At 45.2% G+C, this 18,839-nt stretch overlaps 1 protein-coding gene across 2 annotated transcripts in view; it reads left to right on the top strand.

Annotated features, from left to right (window-relative positions):
- The window catches only part of LOC132380383 (tumor necrosis factor alpha-induced protein 3-like), a 53,213-nt gene that overhangs the window by 18,986 nt on the left and 15,388 nt on the right, over window positions 1–18,839 (top strand). For both annotated transcript variants that reach the window (XM_059949126.1, XM_059949125.1), the window contains exons 3-5: window positions 7,058–7,199; window positions 16,839–17,009; window positions 18,589–18,757. In XM_059949126.1, coding sequence (XP_059805109.1) covers window positions 7,058–7,199; window positions 16,839–17,009; window positions 18,589–18,757 — 482 coding nt within the window. The remainder of the gene's footprint in view (window positions 1–7,057; window positions 7,200–16,838; window positions 17,010–18,588; window positions 18,758–18,839) is intronic.

Raw genomic sequence — 18,839 nt, 5'->3', positions numbered from 1 at the left:
GAGCCGCATGCTATATTGGTTCTGGAAGCATGGCAAATGTGTAAGTTACATATAAGATTATTAAGAGATTGGACAGGCTAGAGGCAGGAAACATGTTACCGATGTTGGGGAAGTCCAGAACCAGAGGCCACAGTTTATGAATAAGGGGAAGGCCATTTAGAACGGAGTTCAGGAAAAACTTTTTCACCCAGAGAGTTGTGGATCTATGGAATGCTCTGCCTCAGAAGGCAGTGGAGGCCAATTCTCTTGATGCTTTCAAGATAGAGTTAGATAGAGCTCTTAAAGATAGTGGAGTCAAGGGAAATAGGCAGAAGACAGAAACGGGGTACTAATTGTGGATGATCAGCCATGATTACAGTGAATGGTGGTGCTGGCTCGAAGGGCCGAATGGCCTACTCCTGCACCTATTGCCTATTGTCTATTACCCCCAGCACATCCTCGGACTGTATTGGCTGTTCATGTAAACTTTGCTGTGCAGATCTCCTGCAGAGTTCGAGAGGTGGCTGTGGTGATAAGGGTCTTCTGAGGGGTTCGATAGGTGGACTGCAGGGAGTATGGGGTCAGTACATGTTGGAAAAGATTTAAACTCAGAGTATGTTTACAGAGAAGTAGGATAAAGAGCATAGACGATCAAGAAAGGAGGCCAGATGGAGTACTAGTGCATCATTAGTTAGGCAAATGATCTGCTTATTCCTAGAATCTGAAGTAATTCCAGACCACATTCCTGGAGAATTCCCAGAGACAAGGTTAGGATACATACAACAATTAAAACAGTAAGTGAAGGGGGAGGTTAGGGGAGACAAGAACGCAACATTACTTAAATACTCTGCTGGGGTGTGGGCATGCGGGAGCTCTGACGGTCAACAATGGGCCCTTCAGCAAAAAAAACAGACAGATTTAAAGAGAAGCTGGAGATGCTGAAAGTGTGGAAACAGGGAATGCTTGAAACTCCCATCAGGTCAGACAGTGTCTGTATAGAGAGACTCAGAGTTCATGGATCAGGTCAGACAGTGTCTGTGTCGAGAGACTCAGTTCATGGATCAGGTCAGACAGTGTCTGTGTCGAGAGACTCAGTTCATGCTGGGCAGACAGTGTCTGTGTCGAGAGACTCAGAGTTCATGGATCAGGTCAGACAGTGTCTGTGTCGAGAGACTCAGTTCATGCTGGGCAGACAGTGTCTGTGTCGAGAGACTCAGTTCATGGATCAGGTCAGACAGTGTCTGTGTCGAGAGACTCAGTTCATGCTGGGCAGACAGTGTCTGTGTCGAGAGACTCAGTTCATGCTGGGCAGACAGTGTCTGTGTCGAGAGACTCAGTTCATGCTGGGCAGACAGTGTCTGTGTCGAGAGACTCAGTTCATGGATCAGGTCAGACAGTGTCTGTGTCGAGAGACTCAGTTCATGGATCAGGTCAGACAGTGTCTGTGTAGAGAGGCAGTTCATGGATCAGGTCAGACAGTGTCTGTGTAGTGTTACGAAATCCCGTAGCTGGATCACTACCAGCAAAGATAGAGAGGTCCATTGAAGTCTGATGGTACTATTTTTAAAAGTCTTTATTTATGAAGGGGCACAAAAACAAGATTTTTTTTCAGATAATATTCAGATTCAGATAATATACGTCGTCACTACTCAATCTAAAAGCACGGGTCTAATAATAACCATCAATAAGAAACAGCTCAATCGTTTGTCTAGGGGATAATATATTGTCTGATGGAAATATAAAAGTCACTCAGTTCCTGCAGGCTTCAGCCTTTTGGGGGACTGCTGGGTTTTCACTTGTTGGAGAGAGAGAGAGAGAGAGAGATTGGTGAGAAAAGAAACTTGCCCGGTCTTTTATGAAGCAAATCCATTGAATCGGGAGCGGGCTTCCCTGTTGTTAGCTAAAAGCGGTTTTCCGTGGTTCCAGCCACCGACTCTAGCCACGGAATCCAACGCAAGTGGCTTCCTTCAAATGGCTTCCCGCTACTACGGGATCGTTAGCGTTTCTTCTGGTGCGTCTGAAGGGGGTGTTCCCCCAGACCCTCTCTTATACTTCCTCACGGGGTCTTAGATGTCAATCAGGTTGGGATGATGCAATCTCTCTCTCTCAACCAGCCCACTTTGCCCAAGGGCTTGCACGTAGCATGGTCCCCAATCCACAAACGTGGTCTCCAGGAGACAATGGTCAATGTCGCATTATTTTGCATTGCGGTGGAACGAGGTATTCAGCACGTCTCCCTCTCCCATTTCCTGGGTCTACTGACCCCCCCCCCCACCTCAACTAGTGCTCTTGCAATTCTCACAAAGGAGGGGGCTGCGGACATAACAGTAGAGAGACTCAGAGTTCATGGATCAGGTCAGACAGTGTCTGTGTCGAGAGACTCAGTTCATGGATCAGGTCAGACAGTGTCTGTATAGAGAGACTCAGTTCATGGATCAGGTCAGACAGTGTCTGTGTTGAGAGACTCAGTTCATGGATCAGGTCAGACAGTGTCTGTGTCGAGAGACTCAGTTCATGGATCAGGTCAGACAGTGTCTGTATAGAGAGACTCAGTTCATACTGGGCAGAAGAGAGACTCGGTGTCTGTGTCGAGAGACTCAGTGTCTGTATAGAGAGACTCAGTTCATGGATCAGGTCAGACAGTGACTGTGTCGAGAGACTCAATTCATACTGGGCAGACAGTGTCTGTGTCGAGAGACTCAGTTCATACTGGGCAGAAGAGAGACTCGGTGTCTGTGTCGAGAGACTCAGTGTCTGTGTCGAGAGACTCAGTTCATGCTGGGCAGACAGTGTCTGTGTCGAGAGACTCAGTTCATGGATCAGGTCAGACAGTGTCTGTGTTGAGAGACTCAGTTCATGGATCAGGTCAGACAGTGTCTGTGTCGAGAGACTCAGTTCATGCTGGGCAGACAGTGTCTGTGTCGAGAGACTCAGTTCATGGATCAGGTCAGACAGTGTCTGTGTCGAGAGACTCAGTTCATGGATCAGGTCAGTCAGTGTCTGTGTCGAGAGACTCAGTTCATGGATCAGGTCAGACAGTGTCTGTGTAGAGAGGCAGTTCATGGATCAGGTCAGACAGTGTCTGTGTCGAGAGACTCAGTTCATACTGGGCAGACAGTGTCTGTGTCGAGAGACTCAGTTCATGCTGGGCAGACAGTGTCTGTGTCGAGAGACTCAGTGTCTGTGTAGAGAGACTCAGTGTCTGTGTCGAGAGACTCAGTTCATGGATCAGGTCAGACAGTGTCTGTGTAGAGAGACTCAGTTCATACTGGGCAGACAGTGTCTGTGTCGAGAGACTCAGTTCATGCTGGGCAGACAGTGTCTGTGTCGAGAGACTCAGTTCATGCTGGGCAGACAGTGTCTGTGTCGAGAGACTCAGTTCATGGATCAGGTCAGACAGTGTCTGTGTAGAGAGACTCAGTGTCTGTGTCGAGAGACTCAATGTCTGTGTCGAGAGACTCAGAGTTCATGCTGGGCAGACAGTGTCTGTGTCAAGAGACTCAGTGTCTGTGTAGAGAGACTCAGTGTCTGTATAGAGAGACTCAGTTCATGGATCAGGTCAGACAGTGTCTGTGTCGAGAGACTCAGTTCATGGATCAGGTCAGACAGTGTCTGTGTAGAGAGACTCAGTGTCTGTGTCGAGAGACTCAATGTCTGTGTCGAGAGACTCAGAGTTCATGCTGGGCAGACAGTGTCTGTGTCGAGAGACTCAGTGTCTGTGTAGAGAGACTCAGTGTCTGTATAGAGAGACTCAGTTCATGGATCAGGTCAGACAGTGTCTGTGTCGAGAGACTCAGTTCATTGATCAGGTCAGACAGTGTCTGTGTCGAGAGACTCAGTTCATGCTGGGCAGACAGTGTCTGTGTCGAGAGACTCAGTTCATGGATCAGGTCAGACAGTGTCTGTGTCGAGAGACTCAGTTCATGGATCAGGTCAGACAGTGTCTGTGTCGAGAGACTCAGTGTCTGTGTTGAGAGACTCAGAGTTCATGCTGGGCAGACAGTGTCTGTGTAGAGAGGCAGTTCATGCTTCAGTTAGAAACTTTTCATCTGGCCCTTCAAGTCACCATGCAGGTCTATATCACAAGCATTCAAATTACAAGCTTGCTGCTATCTCCTACACTGCACAGTTATGTACAATAATGTGTGTTTCTCCTCAGGCTATATCCCCTATGTCCATAGGGCAGTAAAATATTGGAACAGAATTAGGCTTTTGTGTATTAGGCTATTAGAATTAGGCCCATTGTGTCTGCTCCAACATTCAATAATAGCTGATTTATTATCCCCCATTAGACCCATTTTCCTGCCTTCTCCCTGTAATCTTTGACACCTTGACTAAACAAGTACCTATTACCCTGCACTTTAAATATAGAATCTGAATCAGAATCAGGTTTATTATCACCGGCATGCGTTGTGAAATTTTTTAACTTAGCAGCAGCAGTTCAATACAATGCATGATAATATTGAAAGAAAAAAATCAGTAAATCAATTACAGTAATTATATAAATGTACATTGAATAGACTAACAATAGGGCAAAAACAGAAATAATATATATATTTTTAAAAAGTGAGATAGTGTTCATGGGTTCAATGTCTATTTAGGAATCGTATTGCAGAGGTGAAGAAGCTGTTCCTGAATCACTAAGTGTGTACCTTCAGGCTTCTGTTTCTCCATCCTGACAGTAACAATGAGAAGAGGGCATGCTCTGGGTAATGGGGGTCTTTAGTAATGGATGTTCCTTTTCTGAGGAACTGCTCTTTGAAGATATCTTGGGTACTACGGAGGCTAGTACCCAAGAATGAGCTGACTAATTTTACAACTTTCTGTAGCTTCTTTCAATCCTGTGCAGTAGCCCCCCCCCCCACACACACACACACCATAGAGTGATGCAACCTGTCAGAATGATTTGGCCTCCACAGCCTTCAGTAGCATGAATTCTACAGATTCACCACCCTCCGACAAAGAAATTCCTCCTTATCTCTGTTTCAAAGAGACATCTTTCTATTCTGAGCTGTGTCCTCAATCCTAGACTCTCCGAATAATGGAAATATCCTCTCCATGTCTAGGCTTTTCGATATTTGACAGGTTTCAGTGAGAACCCCCCCCCCCCAAGATGGTGGAATTGTAGGGTTTTCATTCCAACATGAGTCTGACATTCATCAGCTCCTGTGGGGTGGTTTCCTCAGAGGTGAGACTCTGGCTTGACCAGAGTTTGTGTTTCAGTGAAGACTTTCAGACTCTGTGGTCCTCTGAGTGTTTCCTCTCTACTTAGCCCTCTAATTCATTGAATCTGTAGTCATTGGAAGTCTAACATAAATACTAAATAAAGATTCCTCCCCTCCACCTTCACAACCTGGCTTGCTCCACACAGGAGGAACAAAATGATGGGTGATGGATTTGTGGTGTTCATTCTGCAGGAATAACCTTCTGCTTTAACTCCAGTTCACTCCCACACTGACCTATATATCCACGGATCCATCAACACTACCTCACTATTTATGCCCTCTTTTGCACTGCTTAATTAATTAAATTTTTATACTTATTTCATATTTCTTATTGTAATTTATAGTACATTTTATGTCTTGAACTGAACTGCTGCAACAAAACACCAAATTTCATGATGATGAAGATTTAAATAAGGTTAAAAGATTAAAAGAAAATTGACAAGGATGTTGCCAGGCCTGCAGGACCTGAGTTATAGATTCAATAGGTTAGGACTTTATTCCTTGGAACATAGAAGATTGAGGGGAGTTTTGATAGAGTTATACTAAACTATGAGGGATATAGATAGGGTAAATGCAAGCAGGCTTTTTCCACAGACTGGGTGGGACTACAACTGAAGGTAATGGGTTGGGGTGAAAGGTGAAAAGTTTAAGGAGAGTGTCTTGAGAGTGTGTCATAGGCTGCAGACACAAGTGGTGTATGCCAGCCGATTTCAACGTTCAAGAGAAGTTTGGATAGGCGATTCCCTAAGGGTTAAGTTGCAGTTTGAGTCTGTGATGAGGAAGGCAAATGCGATGTTAGCATTCATTTCAAAAGGAATAGAATAAAAAGCAGGGATGTCATGTTGAGGCTTCATAAAGCACTGGTGAGACCTCACATAGAGTATTGTGAGCAGTTTTAGGCCCTTATCTGAGAAGAGATGTGCTGACATTGCAGAGGGTTCAAAGGAGGTTCACAAAATGATTCTGAGATTGAAAAGCTTATCATATGAGGAGCACTCGATGGCTGTGGGCCTGTACTCACTGGAATTCAGAAGAATGAAGGGTGATTTTATTGAAACCTATCAAATGTTGAAGAGCCTTGATAGAGTGGATGTGGAGAGGATGTTTCCTATGGTGGCAGAGTCTAGGACCAGAGGAAATGGCTTCAGAGTAGAGGGACGTCCTTTTAGAACGAAGTTGAGGGGGAATTTGTTTAGCCACAGAGTGGTGAATCTGTGTGGAAATTGTTGGCATGGGTGGCTGTGGTAGCCAAGTTATTGGGTGTATTTAAGGCAGAGGTTGATAGATACTTGATTAGTCATGGCATAAAGGAATATTGGGAGAAGGCAGGAGTTTGGGACTGAGAGGGAAAATGATCACCTATGATGAAAAGGTGGAGCAGACATGATGGGCCAAATGACCTAATTCTGTTCCTATCTCTTATGGTTATGGTCTAATGGTACTTGGATAGTAGGAATATAGTTCTGGTGCAAGCTGATGGGAGTAGGCAGTTTAATTGGTTTGGCACGGACTAGATGGGCTGAATAGCCTGATTCTATGCTACACTTCTCCATGACTCTACCTGTCAGTGATAATAAACCTGATGCTGATGCTGAAAGAAACATAGAGTGTACTGGAAAAATACACACTAATTAGTCTCTAACTAAAATAAATCAAGGCTTGGGAATTGTTCAGGATGTTGTGAGGTTTGTATAAACATTCTTATTGGATTTACATTGCTGCACAGGGTTGTACCTGCAGGTCACTGGCCCTGGAGTCTGCCTCTGTAGGCAGTTCGCTCTCTCTCTCGGGGTGTGACCAGTAGGATCTAATGTAACATGCAGAACTAATGTAACATGTTTAAACTGCCACAGATTTGGGATCAGGAGTGGCAGAATGTGATTGCATCTGCAGATCCGGAGTCTGCAGCTGGCCAGGCTGTGACAAGCATCTACCAGGATGTACACCTGTTTGTTTTGGCCAACGTCATCAGGCGCCCGATCATCGTGGTGGTGGGTGAGTTTCAGATGAAAACTGGTGCACTGAACCCTCCCACCCATGGGGGGAGAGGAATAAAGCTTGTTTCATCACTTTTATCAAGTTGGTGGCATTCCCCTGTAGTTATACACACTCCTTCCCCACAGTGTCAATATCTACCCCTCCCTACCCCCTACAGTTCAGGATAAGACAGTCCTTTGGCCCATTGTCTCTGTGCTGTTCAAAAACTCATTCTCCCTACATTCAAATTCAAGTTTATTGTCATCTGTCTGCACGTGTATACAACCAAATGAAACAACATTCCTCAGGTCCACGGTGCACCCACAAAACATATATCACTAACAGCAGTGTACGATATGTATTCCCATCAACTCTCCTCGATTCTCCAACCCATCTACCAGCACAATTTACAGCTCTAATTAACCCACAGATCCGCATGTCTACAGTCACAGGGAGAATGAACAAACCCAACACACATATTACCCGTGGTCAGAGTGGAAGCTCGATCTTTGGACACAAGAATGGTGTGCTGACTAGGTCTGTGGATGCATTATTACTCACCTGAAACCTGCTTTCAGCCAGAAGCACTCAGACATTCCCAAAACCCCTTGTAGCAGGTGGGCATGACACAGTCAGGAACCTGAGCTTTGGTCCCTAGGGTACCTTTGGGTGGGTTGCAGCATCCGGGCTGACCCCGCATGCATGTTCCATCAGCGCTTGGATGTGATATGATTACTGCCTGTCTACTGCCACCAGCACCATCTGAAGGGTTTCACCTGCTGACTGACCACATGGCAAAAGCCAAGAGCAGAAGTGCTGGAATCAAGCTGAGATCCCAAAGAATCCAGGTTGGGAAGCCAGTGCGCTGAAAGACCGCAGAGTTTTTTATCTGCCTGACGGGGAGGGGCTGTTGGTAATGGTGGGGATTATAACAAATTTGTAATCCACCTGACGGGGAGGGGCTGTTGGTAATGGTGGGGATTATAACGTTTGTAATCTGCCTGACGGGGAGGGGCTGTTGGTAATGGTGGGGATTATAACAAATTCCAAACACACGTAATTAAATGGAGATGGAATTGAGAAAATAATTTCAACTCAAAATTTGTGTGAAGTGTAACATTTTGTTCAGAAACCGAGATCTCAAACCACTCGGGGAAATATGAATATGAAGTGAGGAAGAGGAACAAACTTACTGTCAGTAATTGTAGAAATCACCCGATGGGTGACTCAGGCCCAATACCAGAAGCATTATCAAATCTAACAATGGGATTAGAATAGAAAAGTACAGGAAATATCCGGTCTTCTTTGGACAGTGCTTCTGAGAACAAGTATTGTAGAGCATTGGAGTGGTAGCATAGGCACAGCATAATTCTATTGTGGCACCAGCAACCCAGATTCAATTCCTGCTGCTGTCTGTAAGGAGTTTGTACATTCTCCCCACAGCCGTGTGGTTTTCCTCCGAGAGCTCCTATTTCCTCCCACATTCCAAAGACGTAAGGGTTAGTAGGTTAATTGGTCACATGGTGTAGCTGGACAGCATGGGCTCTTTGGGCCAGAAAGGCCTGTTACCATGCTGTAAATCTAAATTTTAAAAAATAATTAAATTAGTTGTCAAGTTGTAAAAAGGGGAAAGAAGCTGAGGGAGAATCGAACGTTGGTATCAGCATTGCCAGCTCAGGCTTGGGAGCCTCAGCAGTGGGTGCCTGAAGGGAAACGTAAATGGGCTTAAAATACAGAAGCTTTGATAATCTAAGCACAGGGAGTGTCTCTATTTAAGAGGAAGAGCAAAATCAGAAATCTTCAATAAAATTCAGTAAGCAGTTCCGTCCTATGGACAGGGGTTTATGTGTCTGATACCAGAGGCCATGTGAGAGGGAGAAAATTCAAAGGAGGTGTGAGAGGCAAGTTTGTCACACATGTAGTGGTGGGTGCCTGGAATGTGTTACAAGAGGTGGTGGTGGGGCAGATACACTCGGGGCTCTTAGATAGGCACATGAACGCGCCGGAAATGGAGAGATGTGGACATTGTGTGGGTGGAAGGGATTAGTTTCGATGGGCATTTGATTGCTAATGTAACATTGTGGGGAAAAGTGCCTGAATAAGGGGTAAGCTCATTGAAACCTATCAAATGTTGAAAGGCCTCGAAAGAGTGGATGTGGAGAGGATGTTTCCTATGGTGGGAGAGGACACAGTTTCAGAATAGAGGGCCGTCCATTTAGAATGGAGATGAGGAGGAATTTAGCCAGAAAGTGAACCTATGGAATTCATTGCCACAAGTGGCTGTGGAGACCAAGTCATCGGGTATATTTAAGGCAGAGTTTGATAGAATCTTGATTGGTCAGGGCATGAAGGGACTCGGGGAGAAGACAAGAGATCGGGGCTGAGAGGGAAAGTGGATCAGCCATGATGAAATGGTGGAGCAGACTCATTGGGCAAAATAGCCTAAATCTGCTCCTATATCTTATGGTCTTGTGTTCCTGTGCTACAGTGGCCCACATTCTATATGGGGCTGTGATTTAACATTCCATCTCAGAGCAGTGTTGAGATAAGAGAGGAGGGAGGGTGGAGAAACTGCTGTTACATCAATGCCAGTGTGGAGTTGCTGGGACATGTCCCAGCTCTACTTAGTCTGCCAGAGAATATCAGTCAGGTGATATTTGTCATAGGATTAGAAAGGCCCTCAGAGAGGAACATGCACTGCAGACGCTGAACGGCCTGCAGAATGGAAATCAAGTCCTTCGCTGCAGAAACTGTGAAGTAATGATTGCCGATTCTTGTGCCAGAGCAAGGGTGGGATGAAGAGAAGCCGGTATAAAGATCAAGAGGTAGCGTACTAACCAATGAGATGTTGCCATATCCCTGGGGTTAGAGATCATCAATACACTTAAAAGTGCCAACGTGTTGCAAGGAGAATCCCGGCGTTAATGAGAATGGTTCCCATTGTTAGATCGTTCTGATGTACAAGGTGCTTTATCATCAGTAATGAGGTTTCCTCAGGAATAGTAAATTTGTGGGATTTTACAGCATAATCAGTACAGCTTGGGACATTCCCCCCTTCATAAGGATCTCCCCTTCTTAATTCTCCTATCGCCATTGCCTTCAGCCTTCAGTATTTCAGCTGCTGAACACTCCCCTGCTGAAACGGAATTTCACAGCAGCTTTCAGATTTTTCCAGCTTTGAGATGTCGACTGAATCCCCCTGTTTCAAAATCACTCAGTTGTTTTTTACCAAGCAGGCAGTGACAAAAGAAACGTTTCAACAAAAATACAGGGAAGTAAGAAAGGAAGGTTATAGCCTTTTTCAAATGGTGAGGAAGGGCTGTGTCTCCGCATTGACAGTGAGGACTGCCTGTGAGGATACATTAAGACAATAAAATATGGGAGCAGAATTAGGCCGTTTGGCCCATCGAGTCTGCTCCACAAATTCATCATGGCTGATCCACTTTTCTACTCTTGCCTTCTCCCTGTATCCTTTCACACCCTAACTAATCAAAAATCTATCAACCTTTGCCTCAAATGTACCCAGAATTCTGCAAATTCACCACTCTGACTGAAGAAATCCCTTCTCATCTCCATTCTAAGAGGACACTCCTCTAGTCTGGGATTGTGTCCTCTGGTCCTAGGCCTCCCCACCCCTCCAACCATAGGAAACATTCTTTCCACATCCACTCTATCAAGGCCTTTCAACATTCGATAGGTTTCAACGGTTTCCCCTTATTCTGCTGAACTTCAGAGAATACAGGCCCAGAGCCATCAGACACTCTTCATATGACAAGCCTTTCAACCCCAGAATCAATTTTGTGAATCTCTTTTGAACCCTCTCCAGTTTCAGCACATCCGTTCTAAGATAAGGGGCTCAAAGTTGCTCACAATATTCCAAGTGAGACCTCACCATGCTTTATATAGTCTCAACATTACATTCTTGCTTTTATATTCTATTCCTCTCAGAATGAGTGCTAACATCGCATTTACCATTGCACTGTGTTCACCAGCTGACACTTCATACACTCACAGACAAGTCATTAATGTCTGAACAAGGGTCCTGGGCACTGCTGACAGTGAAACTCTTGCTGGTCATGGACCTCTACTCACAAAGAGAACCCTACATTTTCAGTTTTTGATTTACCTGGTCCCTGAGAAACTTCTCCAACAGTTTCCCCACCACTGACCTTGGACTGCCTGGCTTGTGCTTACCCAGCTTATCCCTGCTGCCTCTCTTGAAAAAAAGCAAACATATGTGCAACCTTTCTGTCATCTGGTACCAATGCAGTTGCAAAACTGGGTTACGGTCACTATTGCCAAAGTGCTCCCCCACTGACACTTCACCCATACCTACCTGGGACACAGCTCATCAGGTCCTGAGATACATCCATTGTCATCTCAAAGTTCCTCCTTTTAAACTTCACAAACACTTGAATGTTAACATCACAACTTCAATCTCCTCCTATAATACCGTTCTTCATGAACACAGTTGACAGGTATACATTTGAGACCTCACCCACTTCCTCTGGTTCCACACACTATTTTTCTCTTTGGTCCCTAATGGGCCCCATAACTTCCCAGGCTATCAACTTGCTCTTAATATAAAATGCTTCGGGATTTCCCTCAATCATGTCTGCCAGTGATATTTTGTGGTCTCTCTTTCGGCACCTAATTTTTTTGTAACGCCCCCCCTGTCCTCCTGATCCCGCCCTCTATTCTATCCCATGTAACAAGCCCTGATTTCCGATTCTCTTTATCAAACCCTCGATATTTTTTGACATGCAGGGTTCCCTGAACTTGCCTCCCTTTCTCGTCACCCTGCAGGAACACATTGATCCTAAACCCCCACCGTTTAACTTCAGAAAGATTCCCCCTTCCCAACCATCGCTGCTCCCTGTCTGCCTCTCAGCTCCTATCCAACTGGAATCAATCTTTCCCCAGTTCAGACACTTATTTTTCAGAGTATTCTTATCTTTTTCCATAAGAATTTTGCAAACGGATTATGGTCACCATTGTCTAAGTGATCCCCCACTGACACTTCACCCACTTGATCAGTTTCCAGCAAAGCCCCCATCACACATTCTGGCACTAAGCACAGCACTACATATCTTGTTTCTCTCGTCCTTCTATTGAACCCAGGTGTTGTCACACCAGAGAAACTTCACTTCAGTGGTTACCAGGTTTAGGATGTGGAATTATTAACAGAAGAAACAAGTTAGAACAGCTCACAGTATCTGCTCACAGACTGTCAGTGAGCACAGGGATTTGATGGTGGAGAGGGCAGCATTAAAGGTCAGCAGAACCTGTTAAAAACCAAGTGAGCTCTGCTATGTAACCCTCACATGTTCTCACAAAATTTCTCATGAAATCTTCAGTTCCTTTCCATTGGATCCAATCTCCTATTTCAGTTGGGGAGTGATGATTCAAATCTCACACACTGACAAATCCAAGGATGTCTCAGGTTCTCTTTTGTATGAGGCACAAGTTTAAGTACTATCCATGGTTCAACTTGTTTTAAGGGCATCAGAGGTTTCTTTGGAACAGGGATGCTGTAGGGACCTTCCAAAGTCTTCTGTTGTTTAGAGAACAACACATAAAGTTCTAGAGGAACCTAGCATGACTGGCAGTGGTTATGGAAGGGAATGGACAGTCAAGACTCTTCCTCAGGCCTTTCTGCTTAGGGGTCAGTTGCCACTCCATGTGCCACAGCTAAAGACCAGCCAGGAGAGAGGGTGGCTGATGGAGTGGGGACAACCAAACACCTAACAGCCCTAGCCTTTCTACCATACAAAATCACTCTTCTCATCCTTGGATTGGTTTCAACTCATTGTCATCCTTTGATTCAAAAAATGATCAAGGAATAAAAGAAAAGTAATGATAAACCACACGAGGAGCTAAAATCCCAACTACAGTCAGACTGATGGTGAATGCAGGAACCCCAAGATGTTTAACCATCTGTTGTCAGACTGATGGTGAATATAGGAACCCCAAGATGTTTAACCAGTGGCTGTCAGACTGATGGTGAATATAGGAACCACAAGATGTTTAACCAGCAGCTGTCAGACTGATGGTGAATGTAGGAACGTTGAGATGTCTAACCAGCAGCTGTCAGACTGATGGTGAATGTAGGAACGTTGAGATGTCTAACCAGCAGCTGTCAGGCTGATGGTGAATGTAGGCACCCCAAGATGTTTAACCAGCAGCTGTCAGACTGATGGTGAATGTAGGAACCCCAAGCTGTTTAACCAGTGGCTGTCAGACTGATAGTGAATGTAGGAACGTTGAGATGTCTAACCAGCAGCTGTCAGGCTGATGGTGAATGTAGGAACCCCAAGATGTTTAACCAGAGGCTGTCAGACTGATGGTGAATGTAGGCACCCCAAGATGTTTAACCAGTGGCTGTCAGACTGATGGTGAATGTAGGAACCCCAAGATGTTTAACCAGTGGCTGTCAGACTGATGGTGAATGTAGGAACATTGAGATGTCTAACCAGCGGCTGTCAGGCTGATGGTGAATGTAGGAATGTTGAGATGTCTAACCAGCGGCTGTCAGGCTGATGGTGAATGTAGGAACCCCAAGATGTTTAACCAGTGGCTGTCAGACTGATGGTGAATGTAGGAATGTTGAGATGTCTAACCAGCGGCTGTCAGGCTGATGGTGAATGTAGGAATGTTGAGATGTCTAACCAGCAGCTGTCAGGCTGATGGTGAATGTAGGAATGTTGAGATGTTTAACTACGTTCTGGATCATTGCCAGGTATTGGATATTGAAGATCAATCATCTCAGCCTTGCAGTGAGGTCAGAAGATGGGATGCTTGTTGATGACTGCGCAAGGTGCAGTTCCATAAGGCCATTAAAAGTAGGAGCAGAATTAGGACATTTGGCCCATTGAGTCTGCTCTACCATTCCATCATAGTTGATTTATTATCCTTCTCAACCCCATTTCCCAGCCTTCTTCCTGTAACTTTGGATGTCCTTACCAATCAAGAACTTATCAATCTCCCTTTAAATATACCTAATGACATAGCCTTCTTGGCAATGAATTCCATTTGTAACTGAAACAGCCCGTGCATGTGTGTCATCAGAGCTCGATGACATCTGGACTTGGGCTGACAAGTGACATGTAACACTGTACAACAGGAGAATGAGTCCGCTCACCTACCCCTGACATTCAATGATACAGTAGTCAGAGTCCTGCAGACCCATTCCATGCTGACGTTCTGCTGCTCTCTCTTTGGAGTTCACACGTTTGCCCTGTGGCTGTGTTAGACTTTGGGCCCGGGGTTTCTCCCATGTCCCAGAGTGTGTGTGCTGGTGGGAAGCAGGAGGATAAAGTGAGGGTGGGGCTGTTATTGGAGATGTGGAGATCTACCAGGATTAGTGTACTTGGGTGCTTGATCCCAGTCTGAAGACAGAGAGCTGAAATGCCTGGATCTGTGACCTATCACTAAGTCAGACGTTGTGTATTCTTTAGTAAGTGACTCACCCATATAACCAGGTCAGAGGTTGTGTATCCTGTAGGAAGTGACACCTGTATGACCAGGTTAGAGGTTGTGTATCCTGTTATAAGTGATGCACCCTGCATTCCATTACCGATTGAACAGGGAGGAGGTCCAGATTGTCCAGCCCACCCTTCTCTTCCCTGGATCTATGCGGATGCAGTGACACATCAGCATCATTCAGGACAAAGCAAAGATCAGAATATATTTATTATCAGCAAAGGTATACTGTACATCATACAACCTTGAGATTCAGGGAAAACCAAAAGAACCCATAAAAATGTAAGAAAAAAGATGAGCATCCATCCACTGCTCTGAACAGTCATTCCCTCCACCACTATGTCAAGAGTGGCAGGGTGTCCCATCTGCAAAGAGCTCAGCGGTCAATGACTTCCACACTGAGGCACAGGTCTGATCTGCACCTCTGGTACTGGGTGTGTAGAGTTTCCTCTGGGTACTCCAGTTCTCTCCCACATTGATGGGATAATTGCCCTGTCCATTGCCTCTGGTGAGTAGGTGAGAGTTTTGGGATAGTGGGAGAATAAACTGGGTTAGTGTAAGAATCAGTGTAAATATGGAAGTTGGGATAGTCTCTAGAGGACTGAAGGGCCTGTGTCATTCATTTTCTCTTTATGCCTCTATGCAGCTGTTAGCAAGCGCAGCCTCCATCACTGAGAAGGGCTGATGGTGCAGGCAAACACCACTGCCTGCTAATTCTCCTCTCTGTCATGTCTTATCCTGGCTTGGAAATGCAGAACGTAGAACATTGCAGCACACTACAGGCCATTCAACCCACCACGTTGTCCTGACTTTAAAATCATTCTAGCCCTCCTCTAAGATCAATCAGACCCCTCACTCTCACACAGCTCTCCAGTGGTCTATCATCCATGTATCTATTTAGGTGTCTCTTAAAGTCCCTAATGTATCTACTGTAGCGGTGTGCTACAAGCAGCGCTAAAATTACGACACGGAGTCGGTAACTGCAGTCGAAGGAAAAACTTTATTCGAAAACTTCAGCCTCACTTTTAAGCCTCTGTCAACCGGCCCCCCATGGCGAAGAGGCTCCAAAGCTCTGTGCTCGCAAACCCCCGTAGGCTATCTAATTGTGAGTCGGTTCGCATACGCTAGGAAATGAGCCGCCACACTACCTCTACCAACACCCTTGGCATCGTATTCCACACACCCACCACTCTGTGTGAAAAATAAATCTTTGACATTTTCCCCCATACTTTCCTCCAATCACATTAAAGTGATGTCCTCTCTGCTCTGGCTGTCCACTTTATCTCTGCCTCTTATCATCTGTCAAGACATCGCTCATCATCCTTTGTTCCAAAGAGAAAAGAGCCAGCTTACTCATGAGACACGTCTTCTAATCCAGGCAGTATCTTGGTAAATCTCCTCTGTATCTTCTCTAAGGTTTCCAAATCCTTCCTATAATGAGACAGCCAAAAGTGAACAGGTGTGGTCTAACCAGAGTTTTATCCACTTGCCACATAACCTCACAGCTTTTGAACTCAATCCCCTGACTAATTTTCAAGCAGGAAGACCTCGAGTCCTGCAGGAATCTACTTCCCCCTGCGTTGATCACCTCTGCAGTGCAGCACCTGCTCTGTCCTGCTGGGCTATGAACATCATTTCTTCTCCCCACTCACTACCATCAATGACATAGGACCAGGTATATTGTTCAAGTAGCCAATCACCCGGCACAGTCCCAAACTGAGCCCAGTTTCCTGCAGAGATCTGCACCATATGCCTTCTCAACCACCCTATCAATCTGTGGGATCAATGTTGTCAGACCTGGAGCTCCCTCCCAATACCCTTCACCAAAAGGACCACTGTGATCCAAGAAGGTCACTCATCAGGGTATTTTGGGATGGACAGTAAATTATAGTTTCCCCACATCCCATGAGCAGACATTGGAAATACAAATGCACATTGTTGTTATTATGCTGCAGGAAGACATTTCAATGTCGTTTATATGGAGGGCTGTGGTCCGGGTGCAAGTCAAAGGGTCTAGGCAGTTTAAATGGTTCAGCACAGACTAGATGGGCTGAAGGGCCAGTTTCTGTGCTGCATTTTTCTATGACTCAATTGCATTGCATCTGTAAACCATTGTCTTCCAGGATGCAGGAGCCCTTCACATGGTAACGTTGTGATCTTTTGTTTTTGGACAAGGAATCTCAGAAAAAAGTTTAGAAAGTACTTCAAGCAGGAAGACCTCGAGTCCAGCGGGAATCTACCTCCCCCTGCATTGGCCTCCTCTGCAGTGCTGCACCTGCCCTGTCCTGCTGGGCTATGAGCATCATTCCTTCTCCCCACTCATCACCATCAATGACATAGGACCAGGTATGCTGTTAAAGTAGCCCTGCATCTGGCACAGTCCCAAACTGAGCCCAGTTTCCTGCAGAGATCTGCGCCATCCTTGGACCAGAGCTTTCAGGCTTCCTATCACAAGGTCAAGGATTCTGTCTGTATCACGGCCTAGAATAAAACTGACGTACAGTGGGTTCTGGTTAATTGGGACACTCGGGACCAGTACATTTGTCCCAATTAAATAGCTGCCCCATTAACTGAAGTTTCATAGAAATTGTTTAAAAAAAAGACAAACTACCATTCAACTGAGTAACAGAGTATATATTTAAATAAAATCCAGAATAAAATATAGCACTATCAAAACTACTACAGTACTGTGTATTTGTTCCTAATATATTTGACACCTAGTGCAGATAGTAGACTGCCTTCAAACAGTGCTTTTGACAATTGCATCCTCCAAAACTTCATTTTCATTGTAACTTTCAAGATGATTATCGATATCTTCAAATTCTTTGTAGCTCCTAACTTGTTGAAGTAGAGAAATTGTTTCCTTTTCACTCCCAGGCATTTCTGGCACCTTTCAGCCTGATTGTTTGAAACTACACTGAACAAAACATCCTGAATTGTCTTATTTTTCACCAACTATCAGTGACAAAAATCACTGCTTTTTGAACACAACTGACATCATTTAAAAATAGTTTGCTCTAATCACATAGTATCTAATGGCCTCATAATGCACCCAACTGATGATAGTTAGAAAATGTTCAGTTAAAGTCTCCTGTTCCAATTTAGCAGCATAGCATCCCAAATAAATAAAGGGAATCCTAGCTATTTTTTTGATTTGCTTTTGTTCTTTAAGAGTTGTCCCAAATAAGTGGCTGCTCCGATTAACCGATAGCTCAATTAATGGGAATCCATTGTAACTTCAAAATGATAGAGTAAGTGCATATGTTTATCACAGTAACCCATCAAAGACAAAGGTCATTGCATTAAATCCCCTTGGACAGAACAGAATTCAGGTGCTGTTGCCTCAGAACTCATGAGGTCCATAACCCCTCCATGAGGAGGAGCCAGCCAATTGGTTGCCTACTCTTCATCCCACCCCAGAAAGTCAGGTCCTGGCTGGGTTCGAGGCAGCTCCCCACCCCCCTCCCACTACAGCCCACTGCTCACCTGACTCAAATCCACCCATCTGTGAGCTAGAAAGCCCCCATTCTCTGATGACAGCTTGTGATTCCCGAAGTTCCCCACTGAAATTCTCAGGAAAGTTCACCAGGATTCTGAACTTTGTCAGGGTACATTACTTAGATTTCATTGTGCTCTTAACACTGACTGGCCTCAAGAACTTCTCCGGTCATCTGCCAATGATCCACATTGAAGGCCAGGGAGCCGCTTTTCCCAGTCCTTTGCTCCCTTGGAGCAGCCAGCATGCAGCAGTCCCAGTCCTCAAATGTCCTGCAGAGAGACTTGTGGAAAAATGCCCCCGACCCTGGCTGCATTCAAGGCCTCCCAATGTGAAAGTAAGGAGGGTGGTCAGACATTTGTTTGCTTTACCAATCGGATGTGCCTCAAGGAATACTTCTGTAACGTCTCCACATTCTTTCTCCTTCAGAGATTAATGCTTTTCCATTAGCCATACCAAGCAAGAATGGGAGTGTGGAGCTTCCAATCCGCTTTCTCTTGGATGCAGAAAAAGTCAATGGGAAGCAACTACTGAGTGATTATCTGATTGAGATTTCCGTGCCAGACTGCAATGGAGTTGAATTCGTCAATGCAGCCAGGTGGGTTCACGTTCTTCACAGATGGGAGAGGATATCTCATAACTAACCACAACTTGGAGAGGCTCCATTTGGAGTACTGTCT

Source organism: Hypanus sabinus, chromosome 24 (assembly GCF_030144855.1).
Source record: "Hypanus sabinus isolate sHypSab1 chromosome 24, sHypSab1.hap1, whole genome shotgun sequence".
Classification (NCBI taxonomy): domain Eukaryota; kingdom Metazoa; phylum Chordata; class Chondrichthyes; order Myliobatiformes; family Dasyatidae; genus Hypanus; species Hypanus sabinus.
Note: the sequence above shows the minus strand (reverse complement) of the source record. Positions and strands in the feature narration are given on the sequence as shown.